This window comes from Carcharodon carcharias, chromosome 30 (genome assembly GCF_017639515.1).
Source record: "Carcharodon carcharias isolate sCarCar2 chromosome 30, sCarCar2.pri, whole genome shotgun sequence".
NCBI lineage: Eukaryota > Metazoa > Chordata > Chondrichthyes > Lamniformes > Lamnidae > Carcharodon > Carcharodon carcharias.
In genome coordinates, this window is record NC_054496.1 from 25,810,864 (window position 1) to 25,837,420 (window position 26,557).

At 41.2% G+C, this 26,557-nt stretch overlaps 1 protein-coding gene across 2 annotated transcripts in view; it reads left to right on the forward strand.

Moving 5' to 3' along the window:
- Window positions 1–856: 856 nt before the first annotated feature.
- LOC121271287 (cAMP-dependent protein kinase catalytic subunit alpha-like) overlaps window positions 857–26,557 on the forward strand; it is a 157,971-nt gene continuing 132,270 nt past the window's right edge. The window contains exon 1 of one of the 2 annotated variants that reach the window (XM_041177164.1): window positions 857–920. In XM_041177164.1, the coding sequence (XP_041033098.1) occupies window positions 887–920 (34 nt within the window). In that variant the 5' untranslated portion in view covers window positions 857–886. Of the gene's footprint in view, window positions 921–22,784; window positions 23,291–26,557 lie in introns of those variants that run through there. The other variant, XM_041177163.1, reaches the window with a different exon arrangement.

Genomic DNA, 26,557 nt, shown 5'->3' on the forward strand with positions numbered 1-26,557 from the left:
CTCCGACAGGACCGCCCTCCCTCAGTACTACACAGGCCCCAAACTAAATTATATGCTCAATCTTTGAGTGGGACCTGAGCCCACAACCTTCTGATTCTAAGGCAAAAGTGCTACCTACCTCGTCACAGGTGGAATATTACATCCTTTGGCTTATACTCAGCTGATCCGTCAGTATCTTTAAGAATCTGTTTATGCCAGTGTACAAGAATTTGATGAATGTGAGTAATGAAATCATTACTGTTGGATGTAATAGGCTGGAATAAGTGTGGGCTGAGTGCATATTATTGCCCAGGCTAAGTGTGGACTGACTGAACATGGTTGCCATTTGCACCCATTTCCTGTAGATGGTGGTCTTGTTCTGATTGAAGTTCCTCTGCTCTTGTATTTTAAAGCACCTTTAAGAATGAGAGAGGTCACTTTTTAACGAGACTTTTGTTTATTTAAGAGCCTTTTAGACCCGATTTCACTATTCTTTCATTGATTCTTCGTGCCTTTTCTGAAATCAAACTTTCTGCTTTCAACCACAAATTAACATCCATCCACAGCCTGCAAGGCAAGAGCTGCCTTATTTGGTGCATATATACAATAATAATCATTCCATCGGCAAACAGTACTGTTTGTAAAAGACCATGGCATTGTATTCAAATAATTTGGGACTTGGTAAGCTTTTGGTTCCTGTCTTCCCACTTGAGTTTGTGTTTTATAAACATCTAATAATTTAACTCTTGTGATTTCTGATTATGTTCTAAGAATATCTTTAATTTTAAGAAGCTTCTGAAATTTAAAGAAGAAGCCCAGTATTTTATGCAGAATGAAGATTGTTCCACTTTGTGACATATCTTCAACTGGGAAACTTTGATTGAAAATCCACCTTTTAACTGCCTGGATGTTGGAGTCTCCAGATCACAGGACAAATACAGGTGAGGGAGGCCGTCAGGCCCATCTTAGCTCATTGATCTGAAATACGCTGGTAGCATTTGCATTATTGGCATCCTGTTGATCTCATCTTTCTGTGACTTGCTCGCCAATAGGGAGGGGTGAGTATTGCAGCTGCCAGCTATTCTGACATCTGCTTGTTAGAATTTTGTGCGCTTGTACCCCCAGAATTGAGTAAAGGTCTGTACATTCACAAAGTTCAATGTCATTGGTCTCCTGTGTAAGAGTCAGGCACACTGGCATTTGCTAAGATAATTGGAAAACTAGTTGCTGCAGTGGATGGAACAAAGATATAATGCCTGCTTCCCCATTCAAAACAAAGCTTCACAACACATTTGAAAATGTGTTTATTTTTCAAGAAGGTGGATGGACATACACACCGAAGCCTCTTGGTTAACTCTGCATCTGTGTTCTTGAAGTTACAAAAGATCTCCCTGTTTACAACATCCAAACCCCCACTCAGTGCATTGTTTGCTGGCCTCTAATACTTGTTTGTTTGTGCTGTTCCTCCTCTTAACTAATTGACCCCAATTTTGCTTGAGTAAGACATTGATGGACTTTCTCCCCCACCCTTCAGCTCAAAATTTTGTCCAGTAAGTTGTTGGAAGAGCAAACTGTTAGTGATGTGGTGAGTGTGACAGGGCATTGGTGAAAGACAAGACCACACCAGTTTGTCTCCTTAACTGATAGGTTGTAAGGATTGAGAAAGAAGTAGAGGAATGACAGAGAGAGGGAAAAAGAGTGAATTGGAGTTAAGTCAAGTGCAAAGAGAGGGATAAGGTAAGAAACATTGAATTGAGGGAATAAAAAAGAAATGAAGGCAAAGTGAGAGTGTTTAAATTTAAAAAACACAATTTACCTTTAGGAATGAGTGTTCACACTTTAAATTGTTCCTTTTCTGGGCTGGAGAACTTAATTGGCATTGGAGGAATATAAGTATCTTTTTAACAAGGGGATGATGCTATATGTACCAGTCCTGGCTTTCTATGATGAGTTTGATTGGCAGTTCCGCCAGGGCCACCCAGCTCCTGACCTCATAAGTCTTAATCAAAACATGGACAGAAGAGCTGAACTTAAGGTGAGATTGACTGCCTTTGACATTGCAAAACTAGAGCCAATGGGAATCAGGCAAAACTTTCCACTGGTTGGAGCCATACCTAGCACAAAGGAAAATGGTTGTGGTTGTTAGAGGTCAATCATCTCAGCCCCAGGACATTGCTGCAGGAGTTCCTCAGGTTAATGTCCTAGGCCCAACCATCTTCAGTTACTTCATCAATGACCATCCCTCCCTTCATGAGGTTAGAAGTTGGTATGTTTGCTGATGATTGCACAACATTCAGCACCATTTGCGCCAACTCATACTGAAGCAGCCCATGCCCATATGCAGCAAGACCTGAACAGTATTTAGGCTTGGCCAATAAGTGACAAGTAACATTTGTATCACACTAGTGCAGGCAATGACCAAGAGAGAATCCAGCCATCTCTTGACATTCACTGGCATTACCATCACTGAGTCCCCCACTATCAACATCCTGGGGGTTACCATTGACCAGAACCTGAACTGGACCAACCATATAAACACTGGCTACAAGAGCAGGTCAGAGGCTAGGAATTCTGCAGCGAGTAACTCGCCTCCAGCCTCCCCTAAGCCTGCCCACAGGGCACAAGTCAGGAGTGTGATGGAATACTCTCCATTTGTCTGGATGAGTGCAGCTCCAACAATATTCAAGAAGCTCAACACCAGGATAACGAGACTGCTTGATTGGTACCCCATCCACCATCTTCAACATTCACTCCCTCCACCACAGACACACAGTGGCATCAGTGTGCACCACCTGCTAGATTCACGCAGCAGCTCACCAAGGCTCCATCCACTGTACCTTCCAAACCCGGGGCTACCACCTAGAAGGACAAGGGCAGATGCATGGCAACACCACCACCACCTACGAGTTCCCCTCCAAGCCACATGACTTGGGACTCTATCGCCATTCCATCACTTTCGCTGGATCACAATCTTGGAATTCCCTTCCTAACAACACTGTAGGTGTACCTACACCATATGGATTTCAGCAGTTCAAGAAGGCAGCTCACCACCACCTTCTCAAGGGAAATTAGGGATGGGCAATAAATATGCTGGCCTAGCCAGCGTAGCCCAAGTCCCGTGGAAGAATAATTTTTAAGAGAACACGCAAATGCTACAATTTAATGAAGCTCAGGTAGATTGACAGTGAAATACCATATTCATGGAGCTAACAGCGGAGTAAAGAAAATTATCCACCAACTTGTGGCGTTTCGCAATTCACAATGTATCACCTCCTCACTACAAGTTGCTGAATGATTTATACATTAGTACCAGCAAGCGCTATTAAACCCTTGGCTAATGTTGCACGTATTTTCTCTTCAAGAAACAGTATCAGCCCACTTTCTCTAATTCAATTGAGGCAGTTAGTAACAGACTCTAACACAGCCACTGAGGTAGAGAAATAAGTACCATGAAAGCTTGGCCCTAGAATCATTGGAGTGCCCAAGTTGTTCCTTTTACATATTCATTCCTAATTGCACGCTGCTACTCATGGTTTTTGGGCTTTTTGATATTTCTACAGAGGACACCTTAACACACCTCCCAGGAATATCCCAAAACACTTCAAATCCAGTGAATTGCTGTGAAGTGCAGTCCCTTGTTCTAATGCAGGTGAGACAGCAGCCATTTTGTGTGGAGAAATGTCCTCCAGATTGCAACGAACCAATTGATGAGGAACTATATAATCCAGTTTTCAAGGTATTGTGGCAGAAATATCGACCAGCATATTGGGAATTGTTTACAGAATCATGAAAGCTCATCTCAATCACTGGAAAAGGCAGATGGGCTCTTTGAACACTACATTCAAAGGAAGGCACCACTGACAGTACTGCACACTAATAACTGCCTAGATTGTGTGTCCAAGTCTTGGAGTGGGGTTTTGAACCCATGAACTTCTAATGCATACAGAACCGACTGAGTCAAACCAATGCAAAAGCTGCTTTTCCTTTTATTGGTTTAAGTGCCAGGTTACTGTGACAGGAGACAACCCCAAAATAAATTTACCATTTAGCACTAAAAGCAGTGGCTCAGAAGGCCAATTTTGTATTGACTCTTGTTGGCAGCTATCCTTTACAAATCCAGGAAACTTACTTTAGAATTGGCACCAGCTGCATATGCACTGTGCTTCAGGTGTTGGTTGCATTTGCACAAATCTCGTGCAGTGTAATAGCAGAGAGTAATGTTTGCAAACAGTTTTAGAAATGTCTGTGTGGCAGCTAAGAATTTGTAAGTCTAGTCTTCACTGGAGGCCATATTTGTTGAAGTATCAGCCATGCTCGAAAACATGTGCACTTGCTCTTTGCTATTCCACTGCCGATTATGCCTGCCCTGCATGGGAAAGATCTACTCATGCTAAGAAGATGGATGCCATTCTGAATGCAAGCTGCTGACTTATCACAGGTTGTTTAAAACCAACAAACACCAACAGCCTATATATCCTGGCGGGTATCGCTCCCCCAATATAAGAACGGTAGCCAGCAAGAAAGAGCAACTCCATCAAACATCAGATGAGAGGCACCCTCTACATGGTCATACTCCTACACCCAGCCGCCTAAAGTCAAGGAAGAGCTTCGTGAACAGTGTTGTTCCATTACAATCAACCCCATCTGAAGCCCGCATTGCCTTTTGGAAAGACCGGCTCGCCAGTCTCGAACAATCCCCAGGGATGGAAATTCTACCAGATGAAAGCCTTCTCCAAGGAGCTAATTGCAACTGGGCAACCTGGAAGTGCCTTAACAGACTTTGGACTGGTGTAGGTCGTTCAAAAGTGTCACTAAGCAAATGGGGATATACAACCTGCCCGACAACTTGTGAATGTGGAACTGAGCCACAGACTATGCAACATCTCCTGCAATGTCTATCGCCAGAGGAACCCTGCACTGTTGCAGATCTTGCCGAATTCAACAACAAGGCGCAAAAATGTGTCCAGTTCTGGCTGGGCCATGTATAGACTGTCCGTGGACACGATAAGGAGAAGCCATGTTCAAGCAACAACTGAGCAAGATGATACCTTGAAGCAGCTGAGATTTGCAAGGCAACATCATAATCCGTGCAGCTATTGTTGAGTGTCCTTTAGTATAATCTCAGCTGCCTTGCTGTGGAAAAGTGTGTGTTTGTCGGCGCTTTGAGCTCACTACTGTCCGGAACAATAGGTGAAATGGTTTCCAGTGGTCTTTGTGTTTGGAAGCCTGCAGAGTGTAACTCTTTTCCAATCAGCTGCCCTTTATCAAACAAAGTTATTCTTGGGATTTCTGGATTCAAGGTCAGTGCCAGGTTGGGAAGCATTACCAAACCCATAGAAATGCATGTTATATCCCTGCATGGCTGGGTAGAAGTGCTCACATGCCATGGTGCCTTGACTGTCTGGGGAATCAAAGTTGGAACCTGCCATATCTTTGTGCTCAGCTGCTAACTGGGTAAACTTGCTGAAGGATATGGGGAACAGTTGTAACAGTTTAGTTTGCAGAGAGAAAGGTTGCACTCTGTTTGCTGCTGTGATATGTATAACTCCTGTTGATTGTGTCTCACTATTTAGGAATCAATTTTGTTACGACCGGGTGAGGAGGAGTGAACTAGCTCCCCTTTATTCAGCCCCCTCGGTCACAACAAAGTCTTTTTTTTAATTTATTCTCCCCATAGATGCCTTTTCCAATCCAAATGTATCTACTTTTTAATGGGGAACCAATCAAACCATGTTTTCTTGAGTCAAAGAAAAAGTAAATTTATTAGTGACTAAAGCCGTGAAAAAATAATAAAAGATGCAAAGACACACAGGCACGCAGTTCTCAGAAGTAAGAAAAGTTAGAGTCCATATAAAAGTTAAAACAATATATGATTTTGTCTTTGAGGTGTAGATTGTTGAACATTGCGGCCATTTGAAGTTAGCTGGTTTTCTTTCAAATCCTGGAGTTGAATTGAAATACAAGTAAATGCACTTTACTGGAGACAATTTTTGCTTCAGAGAGAGAAATTCATTTCTGCTCTCAAGTTTTTCCAGATGACTTCTCTCTCTGACTAGCTTGGCAAAACCAGTTCTTAAACCTCTTGTCTATATATTCCACAAAAGAAATTCGATTAACATGTCTTGCAGCCATTGTTGTAGAACATGAAATCGCACTTTTGATTCTTTTATCTAGGAAACCTTTCAAGATGGTAGAAATCAACAGGAGCTGTGGTTATTTTGTCCTCCACGGGTTTTTGAATGTATCTGGCTGGTTAGCAGTTCCCATTGTCTTGACAGCATTACAGTTGATTAAAAGCCCAGCACTTTGCATTTTAATGCCTTCCTTTCAAGAGCCCCTTTTGAAGTGGACCTTGACAACCCCAAGGTGTGAAATCCTATGCAACATGCCAGGGTAGGTCTGCAGTGCAATTCATATAGGAACTTTCCAAAGAAGTGGTCAACTTACAATACCAGACATCAGGTGACTGGTGATAGCCATCTTTGGCCGGTGTGTTCTTATATTTTTTTTAAAAAAACAGGCCCTCTTTAACTAGTTCAATATGTTTTGGCTAGCTGGTGAAGTTATAGTTAGATCTCACTTGGGTGAAGACAAGAAATTATGACTGTTGTATACTTTCTCTGTAAGCCAGCTGTTTCTTGTCCGGAAGTGGCTTTGTGACTGTAATCTTGACCTATAGCTGTGATATTTTCTGGATGTGTTCTCTGTTGACTAATTAAAACTCTTCAATGCCGATTCTTTAAACATGGCTCATCAAACCACAAAGTGCTGATGCAGAGCTTTGGTTGAATCAAAATGGCTGGAAAATATTTACTTGGCTTTCAAAGCTATTATAGACAGTGAAAATGTGCTCTTGAGAGATGCAATATTGCTGAACCGAGCAAGGTATTTGTTGATCACACCAGCATAATGGCAGATCTGATAGTTGCACCACCTTCTGTGAAAATAGTTGTCTCAAAACGTTTGGAATCCATATTTAATATATTTTAGTTTAAAGTTTAAAAAATGATTTAAGGTCTGTTTCTCTTGCAACCCCTCCTTTTTTTCTGGGGGACATCAAAGAATTTTATGTTTGCATGTGAATTCTGCAATCCTCTGTAATGATGCGATTCTCACATTACAGCTGACCATTCTTATGCTTGTTGTTCTATGAATGTGCAAAAGAGATTGTCAAGCCTGCATCCTTGATGTGCCATTCAAACCGTTGTCCTGCTTTAAAATATTTATCTTAGAACAGGAAAAATACTTTCTCATCACCTTGTACCAGACATTTCATGAGGTAAGAAGTAGGAGCAGGGATAGGCCATATAGCCCCTTGAGCCTATTCCACCATTCAGTAAGATCATGGCTGATCTGATCTTGACTCACTTTCCTGCTTGTTCCCCATCACCCTTAACTCCCCTATAGTTCAAAGATCTGTCCATCTCAACCTCAAATATATTTAATGACCCAGCCTCTGCAGCTCTGGGGCTCTGAGAAAAAAAATCCCTTCTTATCTTCATCTTAAATGGACAACTGATTGTTCTGAGACTATGTCTCCTGGTTCTAGTTTTTCTCATGAGCCTCTACCCTGTCAAGCTTCCTCAATCTTATGTTTCAATAAGATCGCCTCTCATCTCCCTCATACTTTTTCACTAGTAATTGTTTTAAGTTCCTCCTTTTTTTGCCCCCTGATTTTCTATTATTGGGATGCTTTTAATGTTTCCTGTCTTGAAGATGGATACAAACTATTTGTTCAAAGTCTGCCTCGTTTCCTTGTGCTCCATTATTAATTCCCCAGTCTCATCCTCTTCAGGGACCAATGTTTACTTCAGCTATTCCCTTTTTATATACTTGTAGAAGCTAGATTTCTTACCAGTTTACTCTCATAATCTAGTTTCTCCCTCTTTATTGTTTGTTTTAGTATTCCACTGCTGTTTCTTTTTAAATTTCCCAATCTCCTGGCTTACTACTCATCTTGGCAACTTTGCACACCTTTTCTTTGAATTTGATACCATCCTTAACTTCCTTAGCCAAAGTTAGTTCATCCCTCTCAATCTTTCTTTCTGAACGGAATATATCTTTGTTGAGAGTTATGAAATACCTCCTTAAACACCTGCCACTGCTTATCTTGCCTTTTCATCTATTTTCCCAGTCCGCTTTAATCAACTTTGTCTTCATACCTTTATAATTCCCTTTATTTAAGTTTAAGACACTAGTTTCAGACTTTGGTTTCTCACCCTGAAACTGAATGTGAAATTCATCACATTATGGGCAATCTTCCCTAAAGGATCCTTTACTATGAGTTCATTAATTAATCCTGCCTCATTACACATAACTAGATCATAAATAGCCTGTTCCTTATTTGGTTCCATAACATTTTGTTCTAAGAAACTGTCCTGGATACAATCTGAACTCTTCCTTAAGGTTACCTTTGCCAATTTGATGTGTTCGATCTATATGAAGATTAATGTCACTTACAATTGTTGTAGTACCTCCCTTACAACGCACCTATTATTTCTTGATTTATACATTGTCCTATGTGTAACTACTGTTAGCGGGGGCTATAGACTACTCCCATGAGTGACTTCTTTCTCTTGCTGTTTCTCCTCTCCACCTAAGCTGGTTCTACATCTTGACCCTCCAAGCCAAGATCATTTCACACAACTGTACTTATCTCAGTGTTTATTAATAGAGCTATCCCACCTCCTCCTTTCTGCCTATTTTCCAAAATGTCAGGCACCCCTGAATATTCAGTTCCCAGTCTTGGTCACTTTGCGACCATGCCTCTGTAATTGATGTGATTCTCACATTACAGCTGACCATTCTTGTGCTTGTTGTTCTATGAATGTGCAAAAGAGATTGTCAAGCCTGCATCCTTGATGTGCCATTCAAACCGTTGTCCTGCTTTAAAATATTTTTCTTAGAACTGGAAAAATACTTTTTCATCGCCTTATACCAGACATTTGGTATCATTACACTTGCTTCAACAATTGGACAGTCTAGGAAGGGGGAAAGCACAGGGAAACTAGGATAATTTGGAAAGGAAGAGCAGGATGCCTCACGGCTTTCTCTGAAGGATCCTTTGAGACCCTCTTTGGTGCCTCTTTAAGAGTAACAACTCCAACTACCTCATCCTCTTCTCATTGACCTTCGTGTCCAATGCATCCATTCAGCATTAACTTAATCAGCCTCTTTGTTCCACTGCCAGTGGATCAAACATCACTGTCCCTTTCTCCATTTCCTTCCAGGATCCAGGATGTCCATTCATTAACAAGCAAGGCCTTTGCTATCCATGATCATATTGTGAATTATTTACTGATACCTTGCTTTGACTGAAATATGACTCCTGGGTGGCTGTCTTTAGCCCTTGTTGTATGTGCCTATGTTTTCAATACCTGCCCTGCCCAAACTTGCAGTTTGGCAATGTGATCCTTAACACCAGTTTATGCTGTAGCCTCTGCACTCTGGTGCCCTTTCCTTCACGCACCATATTTTGTTCCATGCTCTTGCATCACCTTGAATAACCAGTTTAAGAAAAGAGGTCTCCCCTTTTAGATGGAGATGAGAGGTTTTTTTTCCCTCAGAGGATCGTTAGTCTGTGGAACTCTCTTTCCCAAAGAGCAGCGGAGGCTGGGTCATTGAATTTATTCAAGGCTGTTAGATAAATCTTTGATAGACAAGGGAGTCAAAAGTTATGGGAGGTATACAGGTGGAGTTGAGACCACAACCAGACCAGCCATGATCTTATTGAATTGTAGAGCAGACTTGAAGAGCTGAATGTCCAATTCCTGCTATTTCTTATGACTCACCCTGAAATACCTTCTCCTTCTCCACTAAGCCACTTCTCATTCTTAATAATTTCTATCTTTACCTCAACTTCCTTTGCGCTCCGTTCCTCTGCAATCACTGTCCTTCTATTCTCCCTAAACTTCTCCTCGTGTATAAACTCTCCTACCCATATACATTGCGACCCCCTTGACCTCAACATTGTGTTGGGGGTGTTGGGATCATTACAGGCAAATGATGTTAACTGGAAATGCGCGTTGGTTGAATGCACAACGTTCCTACACATTTCTTCAGGGAAAAGCATTAGAGCAGGTAGAGAAATCCCAACCTTTTAGTGCACATGTCTTTAAAGACACAGGTACGATGTCATGAAGCAATAGCTAGACAGAATAGGATGTTGGGGGCAATCGAATAGAAGTTATACAAGACCTTGGTCTGGTCTCAGTTAGAAAACTGCTCGTCCAACTTTGGTTTCCACAGACAACGTTGAGGGCCACAAGATTAATTATCATTTGAAGTTTATTTGTTATCAAGATAGCTAGTAGAGTTGGGACTCTGCACTTGAGAGAAGTTGTTAAAAAGTTAGAACAAGGTTAGATGTCAGGCGATGGCTACTTTCCCAGAGAATAGGCCTGTGGACCAAGATCTTGGCACGTGAGGGGCTGATGCTGATTTACTGAATTCCTTCAAAGGAGAGCTGGTCCTGTTTCTGTTTGGGGTGGTGATTACCTTATACAAAATGTAGAAAGAGTGTAGAATTATCAGGACAAGAGTGATCTCCCAAATTAGTTTTGATCACCTAAGGAGGGGGGAATAGGAGAGGAATTTCCTAGATAAGTTTTTCCCAATTTGGCCAGGGTTTATATTTTTTTCATCTTTTTCCACATATCACATGCTTTTGGGTGGGATGGGGAGTGTATATATTGTGTTGCTCAAGGTATCAACAATTGTGTGGAACAGGCTGGATGCACCAGAAAGTCTTTTTCCTGTTCGTATATTCATATTTCCCACTGCCACTCCACTCCACAGTCTTAATCACTAATCAGCTATCTACAACCACTTCCTTGTCTTCCTTAACACACAATGCCCCATGGCCTCTTTCAACCTCTACTTCCTTCTTCTGCAATTGTTCTTAGAAAATAACTTTTAGGTCAATTACAATTGCATTTTGGATGTCTTTTGGCCTTCCATTCACTACATTACCTCTTGATTTGCTGAACCAATACTTGACTTTTACCTTTGATGCCTTTGTCAAACTTTACTATCTCCTCCAATCTATCTGTGCTCCGCCAATTCTGGCCTTTTGCTCATCCATGAATTCTATTGCCCCCACCTATGGTGGCTGTATCTTCACCTGCCTAGGCCCCAAGCTCTTTTCCCCCTTTAAAACACTTCTTAAAACCTACCCAAATCTATCTAAAATTGGCCCAAGCTTTTGGGCACAATGTAGTCTTTATCTCCTTATGTGGCTTTGTTAATGCTACTGTGAAGTGCTTTAAGATGTTTTGCTATGTATAAATGCAAGTTGTTGTAAAGAAGAATTATATGATATCACTGACAGATAGTTCCTGAAACTGTCTCTAGTCATTAAGCAATTCTCCCATCACAGCCTGTTCAATAGTATGCGGATGGTGTTGTAGATTGGTCAGTTCAAGATCCACTGGCTCCAGAGATGCCCAGCCTGGAACATTGGTGACAGTAGAAGTGAAGAAATCAGTGGGCTGCAGTACCCCAAGCGTCCATAGTTACAGTGCAATGCAGAAACGAGCAAATATAAAGCAAGCTAGTTTGCCCAAAAGATGTCAACGGTGAATAAGGGGAATGGGAGTCCACGTGCTGTTCATTGGAATGTTATTTTCACCTGTATCAGTCAATAAGTGGCACTATCTGACACCACTGCCCCATGCTAACTTTAGCACCTCATTTCCAAATACTGTATGCGTCTTGCCTATTGTTATTTTTAGAGTATCTACTGATTCACAGTCTTTGTTCATTCTTGTTGCCCTGTGATTATCTGAGCAAGCCTCCGACCAGGTGCGGTTGCTGATCTCAGTACCTAGCTCACGCTCGCACTTTCTCTGAGATTGCAGCTAACAGCTTCAAAATACACTGATACCATGAGGATTGGTGCTACTTAGTCAGCTTGCCTGTTACAGGAAATGCACTTCTCTGCCTCCAGCATTACCACTTTTTTGTCTACACAGTGACAATATAAAATCCGTGTTACAGTTGTGGGGCCACATATTGCGTCGGTACCACTATAATAGGCTTGTTGGGGAGACATGAGCAGGATTTGAACACTGGTTAAAAGTACTTTACGTCCCACTGATTCTACACCGCACACCAAAACAGAACAGGGTATGTTGTGCAAATAATCACGCTGCACTGGGCAATTCTGTTGGCTCTGCTGTTTTGTGGAGCATATATAAAAAAATACATACACAAATGTATATGTGTATATAGTTGACTAGTGATGCCAAGTAGATAACATGAGTGACTGTGCCCTTGAAGTTTCTGTGGTTAGTGGGTGTATTGAGGCTTTCAGTCACACCAACTGTCTCTGGTCTCAAAATGCTAAGAATTTTTTTTTTGTGATAAGAATCCACTTACTGCTTAGTCAAATCTTTGTGTGGGGAGGGGTAATTTAGTAGGCGCTCCTGCTCCTGAACTAGTGACCACCCCCACCTTCCTGTAACATGAATGAGTACGTGTATGGGGTAATAATAGTTATGTTTCTAAAGTAATATTACTGGACTAGTAAGTTAAAATTGCACGATAGCAACTGGTGAGTTTAAATTCAGTTAATTAAATAAATCAAAGTCAACTATCAGTACTGGTGGCCATGAAACTGCAAGATTGTCATTCAAAACCCAGCTGGTTCACTAACATCCTTTAGGGAAGGAAGCCTGGCCTGGCTTCTATACATGGCTGCCAATTTAGTTAATATAGGGCAGGGAAGTAGAAGGAAACAAATTAGGGGCGGTGGCTGAAGGTACAGTTTAAGCAGAGACAGCAAGAGAGGGGCTGATGGATATGATAGCAGAGCGGTTATGTTACTGGACTAGTAATCCAGAAGCCTAGACTAAGAATCTAAATCGATCACATCTACCATGGTAGTTTGAGAATTTGAACTTTTTTTTTAATTTGGAAATTAAAAGCTGGTACCAGTGCAAGTGAGTATGAAGCTGTTGGATTGACATAAAAATCCAACCTTGTTCACTCATGTTCTTTATGGTTTATATGTGACTCCAGTGCTGCATTAACTCTGAAGTGGTCTGGCAGACCATTCAATTATATCAAACCACTGCAAAAAAAATTTAGATATTCCAGGAGCAGGCTGACCATCATCTCCTCGGAGCAATTAGGCTTGGGCAATATGCCAGGCTTTTCAGCGATGATCATGCCCTGAGAGAATTGTTTAAAAAGCATAGACTTTTCAAGATATTTGCAGGAGAGGGAGGTACAGGGGAAGTGTATTCAAGGGCAGGAGCATTGTAGTTGAAAGAATTGTGACAGGGAATGAAAAGGAAGAAGAGATTGCAAGTTCTGGCAAGTCGTATAAATAACAACTGCTGGTATGTTCATTTATATAGATTTTCCCTGTTTACCATAAGTTTCTGTTTCCTACTGTTCAGGTTTGTTTTACTTTCAAAACCCCTAAAAGCTTCCTGCCTTTTTCTGCATGTAACTTTTTTTTAAAAATCAAAATTGGCACACTTTGTCTTGCTGTTAATCGTTAAAAGGTAATTCTGGAAATTATTCATACAGTGTTCAATCAGTCAGTGGTGACAGTGGTAACACTATGCTGGGGAGGGCGTTGGACAGAGGAGGGCAAGTACTGGGCCGGCTACCTCAGTGGGTCTCAGCAGTCCTCATAAGCATGAGTCCAGATTCTCTCCTACAAGTGCCTGGCAGAAGCTTGGAGGAATTTTGAAGACTGAAAACACTGTGATGTAGGTAAGTGCATCTTGAGCATTTGTAGCTTATTAAGCCTTTTATTACGTTACATTTTATTTCCAGTGGTAAGGTCTCAGTTCAATAGAGAAGTCATAATTTCTAAAAAAAAATATTGAGAACAATTTCATTGATTTGTCACCTTTTGGTGAATGGTTCTGGATTAATTATTTTCAGTGAAAATCCAGCCACCTTTTTAATTGGTACATTTGTGATTTATTGTCATTCTGGGAGTAAGAAATTTGAGCTAGTCCAATCAAATTTGACACAAAACATGAGTATTGGAAATGTAGTACTCAAGACTGATGCCTGAAGTGTATGCAAAATATACAGTAAACCCAATCCTATTATTTAGTCTATCTTCTGTGATATTGCTCATTGTTATTTACAGAACGGGAGGGAATTTCCCATTCAGGGCATAGAATTTGGTTGTTGATTTACAGTGTTCGCACCACCCAGTAAGCATCGGAGGAGAAAACTCCCATTACCCAGTGAGCAGCTGCAGGAATAGTGTCCCCTTCACCAAGTGAGTGTCGGGGGAGGGGTGGGGGCGGTGGTGGTGGGGGAAATAGTGCTTCCATTGGCTGGTGAGTTTCTGTGTGGATGGTGTTCCCATTGCCCAGTGAGCCACTGAGTGTCTGGGTGGATGGTGCTCCCATTGGCCGCTGAGTTTCTGGGGGGAGAGTGCTCGCATTGCACAGTGAGTGAAGTTAATGCCTTGCTGATTATTCTCATGCCTGTCAGCTTTTAATGGTCTGGGATTGAAAAGCCGTTGTATAATAATGCAATGCATGTCCTCTTCAGATGACATTGAAAACAAAACCATACAACTGGTATGTGTTTTATGGAAGATGTGATGCAGGTTTCAATCCTTCCACCTGCTTTTGAGTTTCTGTCAGTCTAATATATATTAAAAATATAATTATCTCCATGTAAGTAACTAAAATATAAAATCCCAATGCCGTGTTAATTGCCTTGTTGGATATTCATTTCTGTTTGAGGAATATATATTTGCCAAGAATCAGAGAGGCAGCTTTGTGGAAAATCTGGTGGGTTGGGGAGGGGGTTGTCAATTGCTGTCAACTCTGCGAATTGGAATATGCGCCTTTTGATGCTCTTGGTTCAAGGGGTTGAAAGTTATGGCATAAGGCATTTGGTCATTCCATCCATCGTCATGTTTGGTTAATGTAACCTATGTAAAAGGAAGCCTGGGAGTACACAGCCCTTCATTTCCTTTGCCTACACACAGAAGAAATATGGTACCTTGTGGACACCTTTTATGTGGTTTGTTATTTGGCTTGGAAATTAGTGCAAGGGGTTTTAGATTCCATTACAACTACTTAAACGAGCAAGGTTATAAGTTGGCAAGATTGGCTCCTTGGAGACCGTGACTACATACAGCAGCTGCAGCTCATGATACGTCTGAGTAATTCCCAGTGGCAGTACAGCACAGCTATTAAAGGTACATGCCGAGTCAGGACAATGAATGAATAGCCCCTTCGCCTCCTTAAAAGTGGTTCAAACGTTTAGCTCACTCTGATGCTTTGTAATATGGCCCATTGAGGGTTTCGAAAGTTATTGTTGAGTTTTGCATACCAAAAGTAAGTCTGTAATTATGAACTGGGAAACAGTCCTTACAGGAAGACAGATGTGTGGATCGCACTCTCATTTGAAAGAAAGAAGAAACCCACCAAGGTAGAGCTACTGTGATAGGTTCATACCTTGGACCTTTTAGTCACCATGAAGACACCATTTAATCTTCTCATCTATTGCTGTTATTTGTCTTGAACAGAGAAACAAATGTACATACGAATGATGAGAGGGAGCCTGTTCTGCCATTCAATAAGATCATGGCTGATCTGATTGTAACTGCAACTCCACAGTCCCGCCTACCCCTGATAACCAAGAAACCCCCTTGCTTATCAAGAATCTATCTAGCTCTGCCTTAAAAAATATTCAAAGACTCTGCTTCCACTGCCTTTTGAGGAAGAGAGTTCCAAAGATTCTCAACCTTCTGAGAGAAAAAATTTCTCCCCATCTCTGTCCTAAAAAGGCTACCCCTTATTTTTAAACAGTGGCCCCTAGTACTAGATTCTCCCACAAAAGGAAACATCCTTTCCACATTGATCCTGTCAAGACTCCTCAGGATCTTATATGTTTCAATCAAGTTGCCTCTTGCACTTAACTCCAGTGGATACAAGTCTAGTCTGTCCAACCTTTCCTCATAAGACAACCCACCCAACCCTGATATTAGTTTAGTAAACCTTTTCTGAACTAACGCATTTACATCTTTCATAAATAAGGAAACAGTACCATACAGAATACTCCAGATGTGGCCTCACAATGCCCTGTATAAATGGAGCATAACCTCCCTACTGTTATATTTAGTTCCCCTGACAATAAATGATAGCATTCTATTAGCTCTCCTAAATACTTGCTTCACCTGCATACTAGCCCTTTGGGATTTATGCACTGGGACCCCTAGATCCCTCTGAGCGCTGCAATCGGTCACCATTTAGCTAATATGCTTTTTTTTACTTCCTGCTCAAAATCTGCAATTTCACACTTTCCCACATTATACTCCATTTGCCAGATCTTTGCCCACTCACCTAAGCTATCGTATCCCTTTGTAGCCTCCTTGTGTCCTCTTCACATCTGACGTTCCTGAAGATGATTGAAGATGGCTATATAAGAACAACTTGCATTTGTATCTTGTACATTTATATTTATGCATTCATTTCACATAGAAAAATGTTCCAGGGCTCTTCCCAGAGGTCTGATGTCCTCTTCCCAGCACCCATACTCCAGGTACAGGTGAGGGGAAAATCTACCTTGTACTGTTTTGGTAGCTCAATGTTCTAGAAAGTGAGAATGGGGAATTAGATAGGAAACAGTGGAAGCATTGAACCGATATTTTGTCTGTCTTCACATTAGAAGAAAAGTAACATCCCAGAAATCCTTGTAAATCGATAGGTAAAAGAGAAGGAGGAACTCAAAACAATTACAATCGCCAGGGGAAAGTATTAGAACTAAAGCCTGAAAAGTTCCCTGGATCTGATGGCCTGCACCCTAGGGTCTTAAAAGAAATGGCTCCTTAGATAGTAGATGCATTGGTTGTAACTTGCCAAAATCCCATCAGATTGGAAAATGACAAATGTAACTCCTCTATTCAAGAAAGGAGGGAGACAGAAAGCTGGAAACTGCGGGCCAGTTAGCCTAATATCTGTCATAGGGAATTGCTAGAATGTTTATTAAGGAGGTTATAGCAGGTCACTTAGAAAATCTTAATGCAATCAGGTAGACTCATAGTTTTGTGAAGGGGAAACTATGTTTGACTAATTTATTAGTGCTCTTGAAGTTAACAAGCAACGTGGATAAAAAGGAACCTGTAGATGTGATCTACTTGGATTTCCAAAAGGCATTTGATAAGGTGCCACATCAAAGTTTACTACACAAAAGAGGATTGGTTAGCTAACAGGAAGCAGAGAGTAGGGAAAAATGGATCTTTTTCACGTTGCAAGCTGTAACTAATGGAGTGCCACAAGGATCACTGTTGGGGCTTCAACTATTTACAATCTATATCAACATCTTGGATGAAGGGACGAAATGTATGGTTGCTAACTTTGCTGATGACACAAAGATAGGTAGGAGAGTATGTTGTGAAGAGGACTTAAGAACTCTGCAAAGGATATACCTAGATTAAGTGCGTAGGCAGCAGTTTGGCAGATCGTGTATAATTTGGGGCAATGTGAACTTGTCCACTTTGGCAGGAAGAATAGAAAAATAAGTATGTTTAAACGGAGAGAGATTGAAGAACTCCATGGTACAGAGGGATCTAGGTGTCCTAGTACATGAATCACAAAAAGTTAGTAAGCAGGTACAGCAAATGATTAGGAAGGCAACTGGAATGTTGGTCTTCATTGCAAGGGGAATTGAGTATAAAAGTAGAGAAGTTTCGCTATAGCTGTTGGTGAGATCACACCTGGAGCACCTAGTACAGTTTTGGTCTCCTTACTTAAGGAAAAATATGATTACATTAGAAGCAGTTCAGAAAAGATTTACTCGACTATTTCCTGGAATGAAGGGGTTATCTTATGAGGAAAGGCCGGGCATGTATCCATTGGGGTTTAGAAGAATGAGAGGTGATCTTACTGAAACATATAAGATCCTGAGGGAACTTGACAAGGTGGATGCTGAAAGGATGTTTCCCTTGTAGGAGATACTAGAACCAGGGGACACAATTTAAAAATAAGGGGTCTCCCGTTTAAGACTGAGATGAGAATTTGTTTCACTTGCGGGGGGAGGGAGGGTCTTTAGTCTGTGGAATTTGTGGAATTCTGTTTCCCAGAGAGCAGTAGAGGCAGGGTCATTGGATATTTTCCCAAGGCTGAGTTAGATACTTGATTAACAAGGGAGTCAAAGGTTATAGGAGGTAGACAGGAAAGTAGAGTTGGGGCCACAATCGGATCAGCCATGATCTTATCAAATGGCAGAGCAGGCTCAAGGGGCTCCTGCTCCTAATTTGTATGTATGTTCGTATGTTGATGCTCAGCAAAGCCTTGATACATCAAGTACTGACTTTACTAACACTTGCAGATCATTTCAGCCGCTTCTTCTCATTCATTCAACCCTATTCATTGAGTTACGCATCCTCCCCGTGTTTTTCTCTGACATTTAACATCTCGCACTTAAGTATGTTGTTTTTTTCTGTCATACTTCTGCCCAATTGTGAATTTGGTTTAGATCTTGCTATGGACCTTTGGCTGCTCCAACAGACTTGACTAATTACTCAATTATCTGACTGACATGTATTGGTCTTTTGAATTCAGGTCACTTTTGTAGCTCAGACTTAGTAAGAGCCCTGGCACTAATACCTTGGGGCTCCCATTTGGGATATAATTTCCATTTAAAAAAAGATCAAGGGGGTTGGTGTATCAGCACCTGCCCTCCTATTAAACCATGTCGCCTGTCCTTTACTAGGTTGTTTTCATTCATATAACAACTGAGTTTGTTCCCAATGATTATTTCATTTTATTTGGTCTGTTGTTGACGTAAGGCTAATGCGTTTGTAGTTGCCAGAGTCTTTATTACCTTGTTGAAAGTATGTGACCCAACCCAGCATTCTGCTCTAATGTGTTCCCCCATGACTGGTTCCCCGCCCTCTCAACCTAAACATACAGTCTGTGATCATGCCGTGCCTATCCACACCTGCCAGTGGAACATGCAGTCTGTAACTCTTGGTGACTCCTTTCACCTGCTACTATTTTCCATGTAAAAGGAGAGAAAACCGTGAGGAGCTAAAGAGAGAGGGAAAGAAAAGGCTCATCAGAAGAGACAATATTGAAAGAGTTAGCAAACACGAAGATGACAGAAACCGGTCAGAGAGGGCAAGAAAGGCAGTGCAAAATCATGGCGTGCAACATCATGAGAAATCCAGAATTGAGTTAGCTAAACTATATCTGCGGCTCATGGCAGTTTGGAGTTTGTCCTTATTTCAACCCTGAAACAAAAACAAAAAATGCTGGAAACACTCAGCAGGTTAAGCAGTTTCTGTGGAGAGAACTAGATGTTCACAAAGAGTCTAAAGATTTTAAAACAGCAGCTTTGTCTTCTTCATAGATGGGTCCTGACCTGCTGCGCACTTCTAACATTTTCTGTTCTCATTTTAGATTTCCAGCATGAGCAGCATATAGGGTTTTTTGTTCTTATTTAGATCTAGTTTAAGCTCATTAATCTTGTTTCCCTTCTGCCTATGACGTGGAATAATTCAGTTACCAAACGGATGTGGTATTCTTCAAGTAGGATTGAGGCAAAAAGCTATGTCAAGTATTGCTTTCAGCTCTGTCTATAAGGGATGTAGTGGACATATTTATAGGAAGACTTCTTGCTTACCTTTGTAGTTCTGCTTGGGTCAGATGCTTTCCTGCTTCCATTACAAATATAACTGGCCTGTGGTACTGTTTTGCTTTTCTCTCATATCACCTCCCCTAGCACATTTAGTGCAGGAACAAGAAGTTGCAATTATATAACTCCTTTAACGTGAAATACTCCAGGATGTTTCATCAGAATGCTATCAAACAAAATTTGGTGCATCCACGTATGGAGGTATTAGGACAGAAAAGGCGTTCATTTTTAATCAATGCCTTAAATGAGTTTTGCAAGGCTGAGGGGTTAAGAGAGGGAATTCCAGAGCCTGGGGCCTAGGCAGCTGAAGGCATGGTTGCCAATGGTGGAGCAATTTAAAGCCAGGATGCGCAAAGGTCAGAACTAGAGGAGTGCAGAGATCTTGGAGGATAATGAGGCTGGCAGAAGTTAGAGATGTGGGGGAACAAGGGATTTGAAAAGAAGCATGAGAATTTTAAAAGCGAAACGTTGCCGGACTGGAAGCCAGTGCAGGTCAGTGAGCACAGGGCTTGTTGAGTAAATGGAACTTGGGTGAGTGCTAGGATATGGACAACAGAGTTTTGGATGAGCTCAAGTTTATCATGGAGTGGCTACCATACAGAAGGAGGCTAGTTGACCTGTCTTGTCCGTACCAGCTGTCTGCAAGAGCAGCTTACCTTTATGGAAGATGCTAGTCTGCCCATTGCTCCTGTACAGTCTAAGTCAGCATGCTCTGACCGTCTATTGTAGCCGAGAGGGTTTGTAGCTGAATGCTGTTCCTTTTGGTGACTTTCTGTTCTATCACGGCTGAATTTCATTATTGCATTGTACAGTTTAAATGTCTTTTCAGATTGTTAACAACTATGATCAGAAGGGGGCTCATTTACCGTGCATGCTTTAAAATGAAGCCCATCTCATAAATTGCTGAAAGTTGTCCCGTTCCCAGAGGTCTTTAAGAAGCAATTAACATGAACTTAATGTGAGAGTTGGAGGGAGAAAAGGACACTTTGATCCCTGTATTGGTGTTAAAATTGCCACATTCTGTACATTGGCTACAAAGCTCCTCGCTCATTTCCTAAATTCACTTTCTAATTTAATGCAACATGTTCACAAAATGAAGTCGAAACAACATTTAGTGTGAAATGACAGCTCATGTTCTTCCAGCTAGTTCTGAGGAAGGAAAACAAAACAGAGCCTGCTATCTCATATCTGGGTGATTGTAAATGTGTTAAAGTCCCCTCTTTGCTCTGTGAAGATTTTTTTGTAACTCCAGTTTTAGAAGTAGCAAACAGAATTTGCCTCTTAATGCTGAAGTTCTATCTTTTAAAATTCAAATTTTTTATAGGAACCTTTTATTTTAAAAAAAAATTATGGTAAATGGAGAGCTAAAGCCCTGTGGCTTAACTCACATCAAATCCCAGTTCCCTATCACCCCTGTACTTGCTGACCTTCATTGGCTCCCGATGAAGCAAAGTCTTGATTTTAAAACTCTCCTCCTTGTTTTCAAATCCCTCTATGGCCTCACCCTCCCTATCCCTATAATCTTCCCCAGCCCCACAGCCCTCCAAGACCTGTGCTCCTCTAATTCTGACCTCTTGTGACCTCCAATTTAATTGTTTCACCATTGTTGGCCATGCCTTCAGCCATCTGGGCCCCAAGCTCTGGAATTTCCTCATTATACCTCTCTGCCTCTCTACCTCACTTTCGTTCTTTGAGTCACTAAAATTACCTCTTTGACCAGGCTTTTGGTTATCTGACCTAATATTTCCTTATGTGGCTTGATGTCACACTTTGTTTTATAATGCTCTTGCGAAGTGTTTTGGGGTGTTATATTGAAGTTGCAATTTAGATATAAGCTTTTGTTGTATGGACAAAAAGACCAAATTTCAAATCCCCTGTTTGCCATTGTCCACTTTTTTCAACATTTCCTTTCTCCCATGTTTCTTTTAAAATATGAAAGCATTCATTTGGGATTAGAACCCTATATTCCTTTATTTGCTGGGGCAGAATTATTTTTAAATGAATAAAATGAAATATTTTACCAGTTTTAAATCTAAAATAAAACAGTAATTGTAATGAGGGTTGATAGCAGACAGACGCAAATGAAGGTGCCTGTGATTATTAGCAGTTTCAGCATTTAAGCTAAAAATAATCACATGACTAAGTCACATGAAGCAGTATACATATCAGCTGTACCTAATGTAAAAACAGAGTTCAAATTTACTGGAAATGCACTAATATAATGTAGTAAATTTTTTTTTTCTGAAGGAGGGGAAGTATGCTTCTAAAAAACTTGTAGGATATAAATGTCAGCAATTTTAATTCCCACCAACCATATACCCTTCCATTTCATTGTGTTTCCCTCTCCTCTTTGCTTCCCGTAGCCTAATTATGGTCTTTCTTCTGCTCCACTTGGTGCTAAATCCCCTGATCTGGCTCCCGCTCCCCTTTGTCCATGGCCCAATTCTAATCCTGCTGTTTGTTGCTGCCCTTGTATCCAGTGGTTCTGGGGATACCAGTCAAAGATCACACACAGCCAAAGGGTAGGTACTCCTTAACAAATTCCATTTTACCCAGTACATTCAATGCAACACCGCAACTCCACTGCCCACCTAAAACAGAATTTCTATTTACAAGCTGCAAATTTGACATTGTCGTTGTCAGCGTTACTTTCTAGCTCTGGCTATTAGTGGTCAGATAGTAGCTCATGTCCTTGTGGCTGCTCTATTATATGTGTCAGTGAAATGGTAGATAATCCACTAATCTTGCTTTGTTGTGGAGTTGAACAGCTGTTGGTACTGAGCAAGTGCGGTAAATGTTTGTTTTTGGCGTTTACTGTGGTATTGGCCCCAGTTGCTCAAGTTTCCTACCTTTATACCCTCTCAAAGGGCTGCCACCCAGTCTCTGGTTGATGTTCTCATCTGAAATGCTGACGGGGGTGGGGTGGGTGGATGAGATGCTTTGGAGTGCAGTACGACTGAATATATTTGAAAGGTGTGCACTGAATGCAGATTGATATGTTTGCTAATCTCTGCAAAGTGTGCCTTCGGAGTCATATTACATGCTTTACTCTTTGCTGTCTCACAGCTGCCTGTTTCGGTGATTGTGTAAAACAGGCAGCAGAAGCTCGGCACTGAACGTGTTTTGCCTGAATTTCCAAAGGTTTACTGAAAGAACGACATGCCTGAAGCTATCGAATCACTGGCCTGCAGCCAGAAGGAAGTTGTTTTTATTGTGTTCTTGCTTTCGCTAAGTAACCAGCTGGAAGCAGCGTGTATCAGTATCAGTGCTGCTGTGGGCTGCTGTTCTTTAATGTGTATGATAGGAAGGTGTGTGGTTTACTGCAGACTGCTCAGCCAGCCTGTGCATTAGTTGCCTCGTTGAGTGAAGCCAGGATGTTGTTCAAGTCTCGCTGGTAAAATTAGCTCCCTTTTTCTCTGCTGTGTAACTGTTGATGCCAAGAGCCAAAGAAAGAGGAATCCTACGGATCTATGTTTTAAAATCATGAATCAGTGTTCAGAGGTGATCTGTCAACAAGCTGCTGATCACAAAGGGTCGAAGATGTCCTCTGCCTTGCAAAAACTTGAGAACTTGGCCATAAGACTGTTTAACAGGAGTACAAGGGGCTCTCCACAGGACTTTGAGGCAGGTTCAGAAAGTGATAGCCGACAGGAGTCGGAGTACTGTTTAGCCTGGAACTTGCACAGTGAGTGTCTATTTATGTGTTAAAAGCCTTTCCTTTTTTTAGATCAATTTAATGCTTGACTGAATTCCCCTGCTACTGTTAATTAAATGCTCAATGTGGTATCATTTCTTAATTGCAGTGTACCTGAATACTTGCTCATAGCTGAAGGGCTTTGAGCCATAATGAAATGTCTGAATTAAGAACATTGTGAAAAGCCGTTTGCTTAATCTACTGTGCAGTACTTTGATGGAAAGCCCACAGGCAGCTTTGCACTTTAGGACCAAGCGCAGGTGCTGCAGCTCTTTGTGCAATGGACCCGACTGGCTCATTGCACACCATATTCTCACTTCCATGCATGTCAGGACTAAATGGCTCTCTCCAATGCTGTGTTTTACGTTTCGGTGATGCCACCGAGATGGTCATGTTGAATTCAGAACAGCAGCAGGTTTCCCAGTTTGCTTCCTGCTTCCTGTTAAATTAAGGAGCATGTTGTAATTTGTCTCAGTTTCTCTTTTAAAAGGTGTGGGGATGGGATAGTGTATGCTGGCCTGTCGACTTGGGTTTGAATCCAGCTGGCAGTAATGGAGCTCAGGTCTCTGTATTGTCTGATTAGTTACGTGGATCCTACACAGAATGACTCTGACCAGACTCTGCTCAGTTTGTCATGTGTTTTGGCCCAGAAAACACAACTACTCCTAGTGTAATAGGTGATGTTCCCGTGAGGTTGAGGTAGAGTAGTGAGAGCTTTATTGTGCATAATTATTCCTGACCTTGGGAGTGTCTGATGCTGACATTGAGTGCCTGCATTGAAAAACAGAATCAGAAGGGGGCCATTTGGCCCATTGTGCCACCTCTTTGAAAAGCTATCCGAATATCCCATTCCCCTATTTTTCCCTCAGAGTGCTGTAAGTGTTTTATTTTTCAAATATTTATTCCTTTTTGAAAGTCACTATTGAATCTGCTTTTAGGCAGTGCATTCCAGATCATAAACTTGGTGCTTTAAAAAAAAAAATTCTTCTCCTATCCCCTCTGGTCCTTCTGCCATTTGTCATAAATCTGTGCCCTTCAGTTACCAGACCCACTCACAAGTGAAAACAGTTTCTCTTCATTAACTATCAAAATCCTTCATAATTTTAATAGCTTTATCAAGTTATCCTGCCACCTTCAAAAATGTTGCATGTGAACCCTCGGGTCTTTCTGTTCCTGCACACCCTTTAAAGTTATAGTTTTTAAGTTTATATTGCCTCTCCTTATTCTTCCTCCCAACATACAGCAGTTCACACACACGAAACTTATTGCAGATAAGTATGCCCACTTTACCAGTCTATGCCCTTCTGAAGTCTGAGACAATCCTTTCCCTGATTCCTACATTTCCAAGGTTTGTGTCATTTCCAAACTTTAAAATCATGCCCAAGGCTGGATGATTATATGAAAAAGAGCAGTGGTCTTGATACCAACCCCTGGGGAATCAAATGTCTTCTGGAAGATTGTGCTACCTTCATCAGTTCTCTGTATTTTCATCAAAAATCTCAAAGAAAATTATTACATTTGTCAGCACTGATGTCCCCCATCTTAATGTGTACAAAATTCACACACAAAAGTTCAGGACTCCTTTTGGATGTCCTCTGTGAATTCAAGGAGGGTCCTCCTGAAAAAGATTCTGTATTCATTGACTGGTCATTCCTTAGTTAGACCATAGTTAGAACCTTGGTAGGCCACATTTGGAGTGCTGTGAACAGGGCTTGAGAGTCCAAAAAATACTAGAACTGAGAGGGTGCAACTTTCGTTAAAGACTGAACAGGCTGAGGCTCCTTTCTTATGAACTGTAAAAATAATGAAGTAGTTCAATTGGTAGACATATAAAAGATGATTCCATTTGTGTGGGAATCCAAAACCAGGGTCCATAAATGTGATGGTTACTAACGAATCCAATAAGGAATTCAGGAGAAACTATTTGACCTGGAGATTGATAAGAATGCTACATGGAGCAGTTGCTGCGAACAGTATAAATGTATATAAAGGGGAGCTCAATTAGCACAAAGGAGAATGAAATAGGATATGTTGATAGCATGCAATGAAATAACGTTGGAGGATGCTTGTGTAGAGCATAAGTACAGGCTAGACTAGTTGGGCCAAATGGCCTTGTTTCTGCAGTATAAAATTCTACACAATTAATTCTATATAATACGTTTTAGTTGAATCCTCGATTGTGCTGGTTTTAGCTATTTCTCTTATGTTTAGCTTTAGTATGGTCTTTAAAACAATACCCTTGCCTTGTTCTTCTCAAGCTCTGCCTGTTAGAGTTCTAGAAAAAGTGATGTCTGCAGATGTTAAACTAAAAGTGCCAAATTCAGGAGAGAGAAAGTACTACAAGTTTACGACGTGTGTGGGATCTGGCTTTGCATCCTAAGAAAGGTATCTTTTTAGCTGCCATTGAGATTATCCATGTCCGGCGCAATCAACTGTTGTTGCTGGCTAATGAATAAGTATCTGGCCATTTTGTTAAGTAACCTGCACAGCAACATATTTGGACAATAACAGTGCACATGCTAATGTGTCTTCCACTCGCGAAACACTTGGTATGGTTCACTTTGAATGAACACCTTGATGTGAGGTCAGGGTGGGTTGCTTAAGCTGTGACTCCATACTTTGTCAGGAGCTGAACAGTAGCACGAAGAGCAGCCATATTCTTTCTGTTGCTGTGCAAGATGTACAGACCTGGTTCACATGGAGCATTTCCAGTCACTGGAGATTTCAAAGCGGATTGTTTACTTTTTCCGCTAACTGTGGAAATCAGTTGAGTGGAAGTGAATTCCAGGATGGTTGAAACTGTGTGAAAGTTGTTAGCTATTTTAGGACTGTCAAAACTGATTACAAAAAGATGCTTGGCTGTTTTTTGAGGAACTGAGACTTCATGCCAGTATGTTATGAAGCTTTCATGTTTTGATAGATTCAAGTACTGTCTAGGTAGGCCAGCAAATCACTTTGGGAAATCGCTGACAATACCATGTTTAGCAAGGCTGCCTTGTTGAGTTTACAGAGATAAAAACAAAAAACTGCGGATGCTGGAAATCCAAAACAAAAACAGAATTACCTGGAAAAACTCAGCAGGTCTGTTGTTTTGGTTTTCCAGCATCCGCAGTTTTTTGTTTTTATCTCTGTGTTTAATTGACTGCCACTCCTCTTCAAGAAATGCCTACCTTGAAGAAATTTTGTTCCTCTCTGCGACAAGATTTCCATACCTCAGTTCTGTTGAAGGGTCATGAGGACTCAAAACGTCAACTCTTT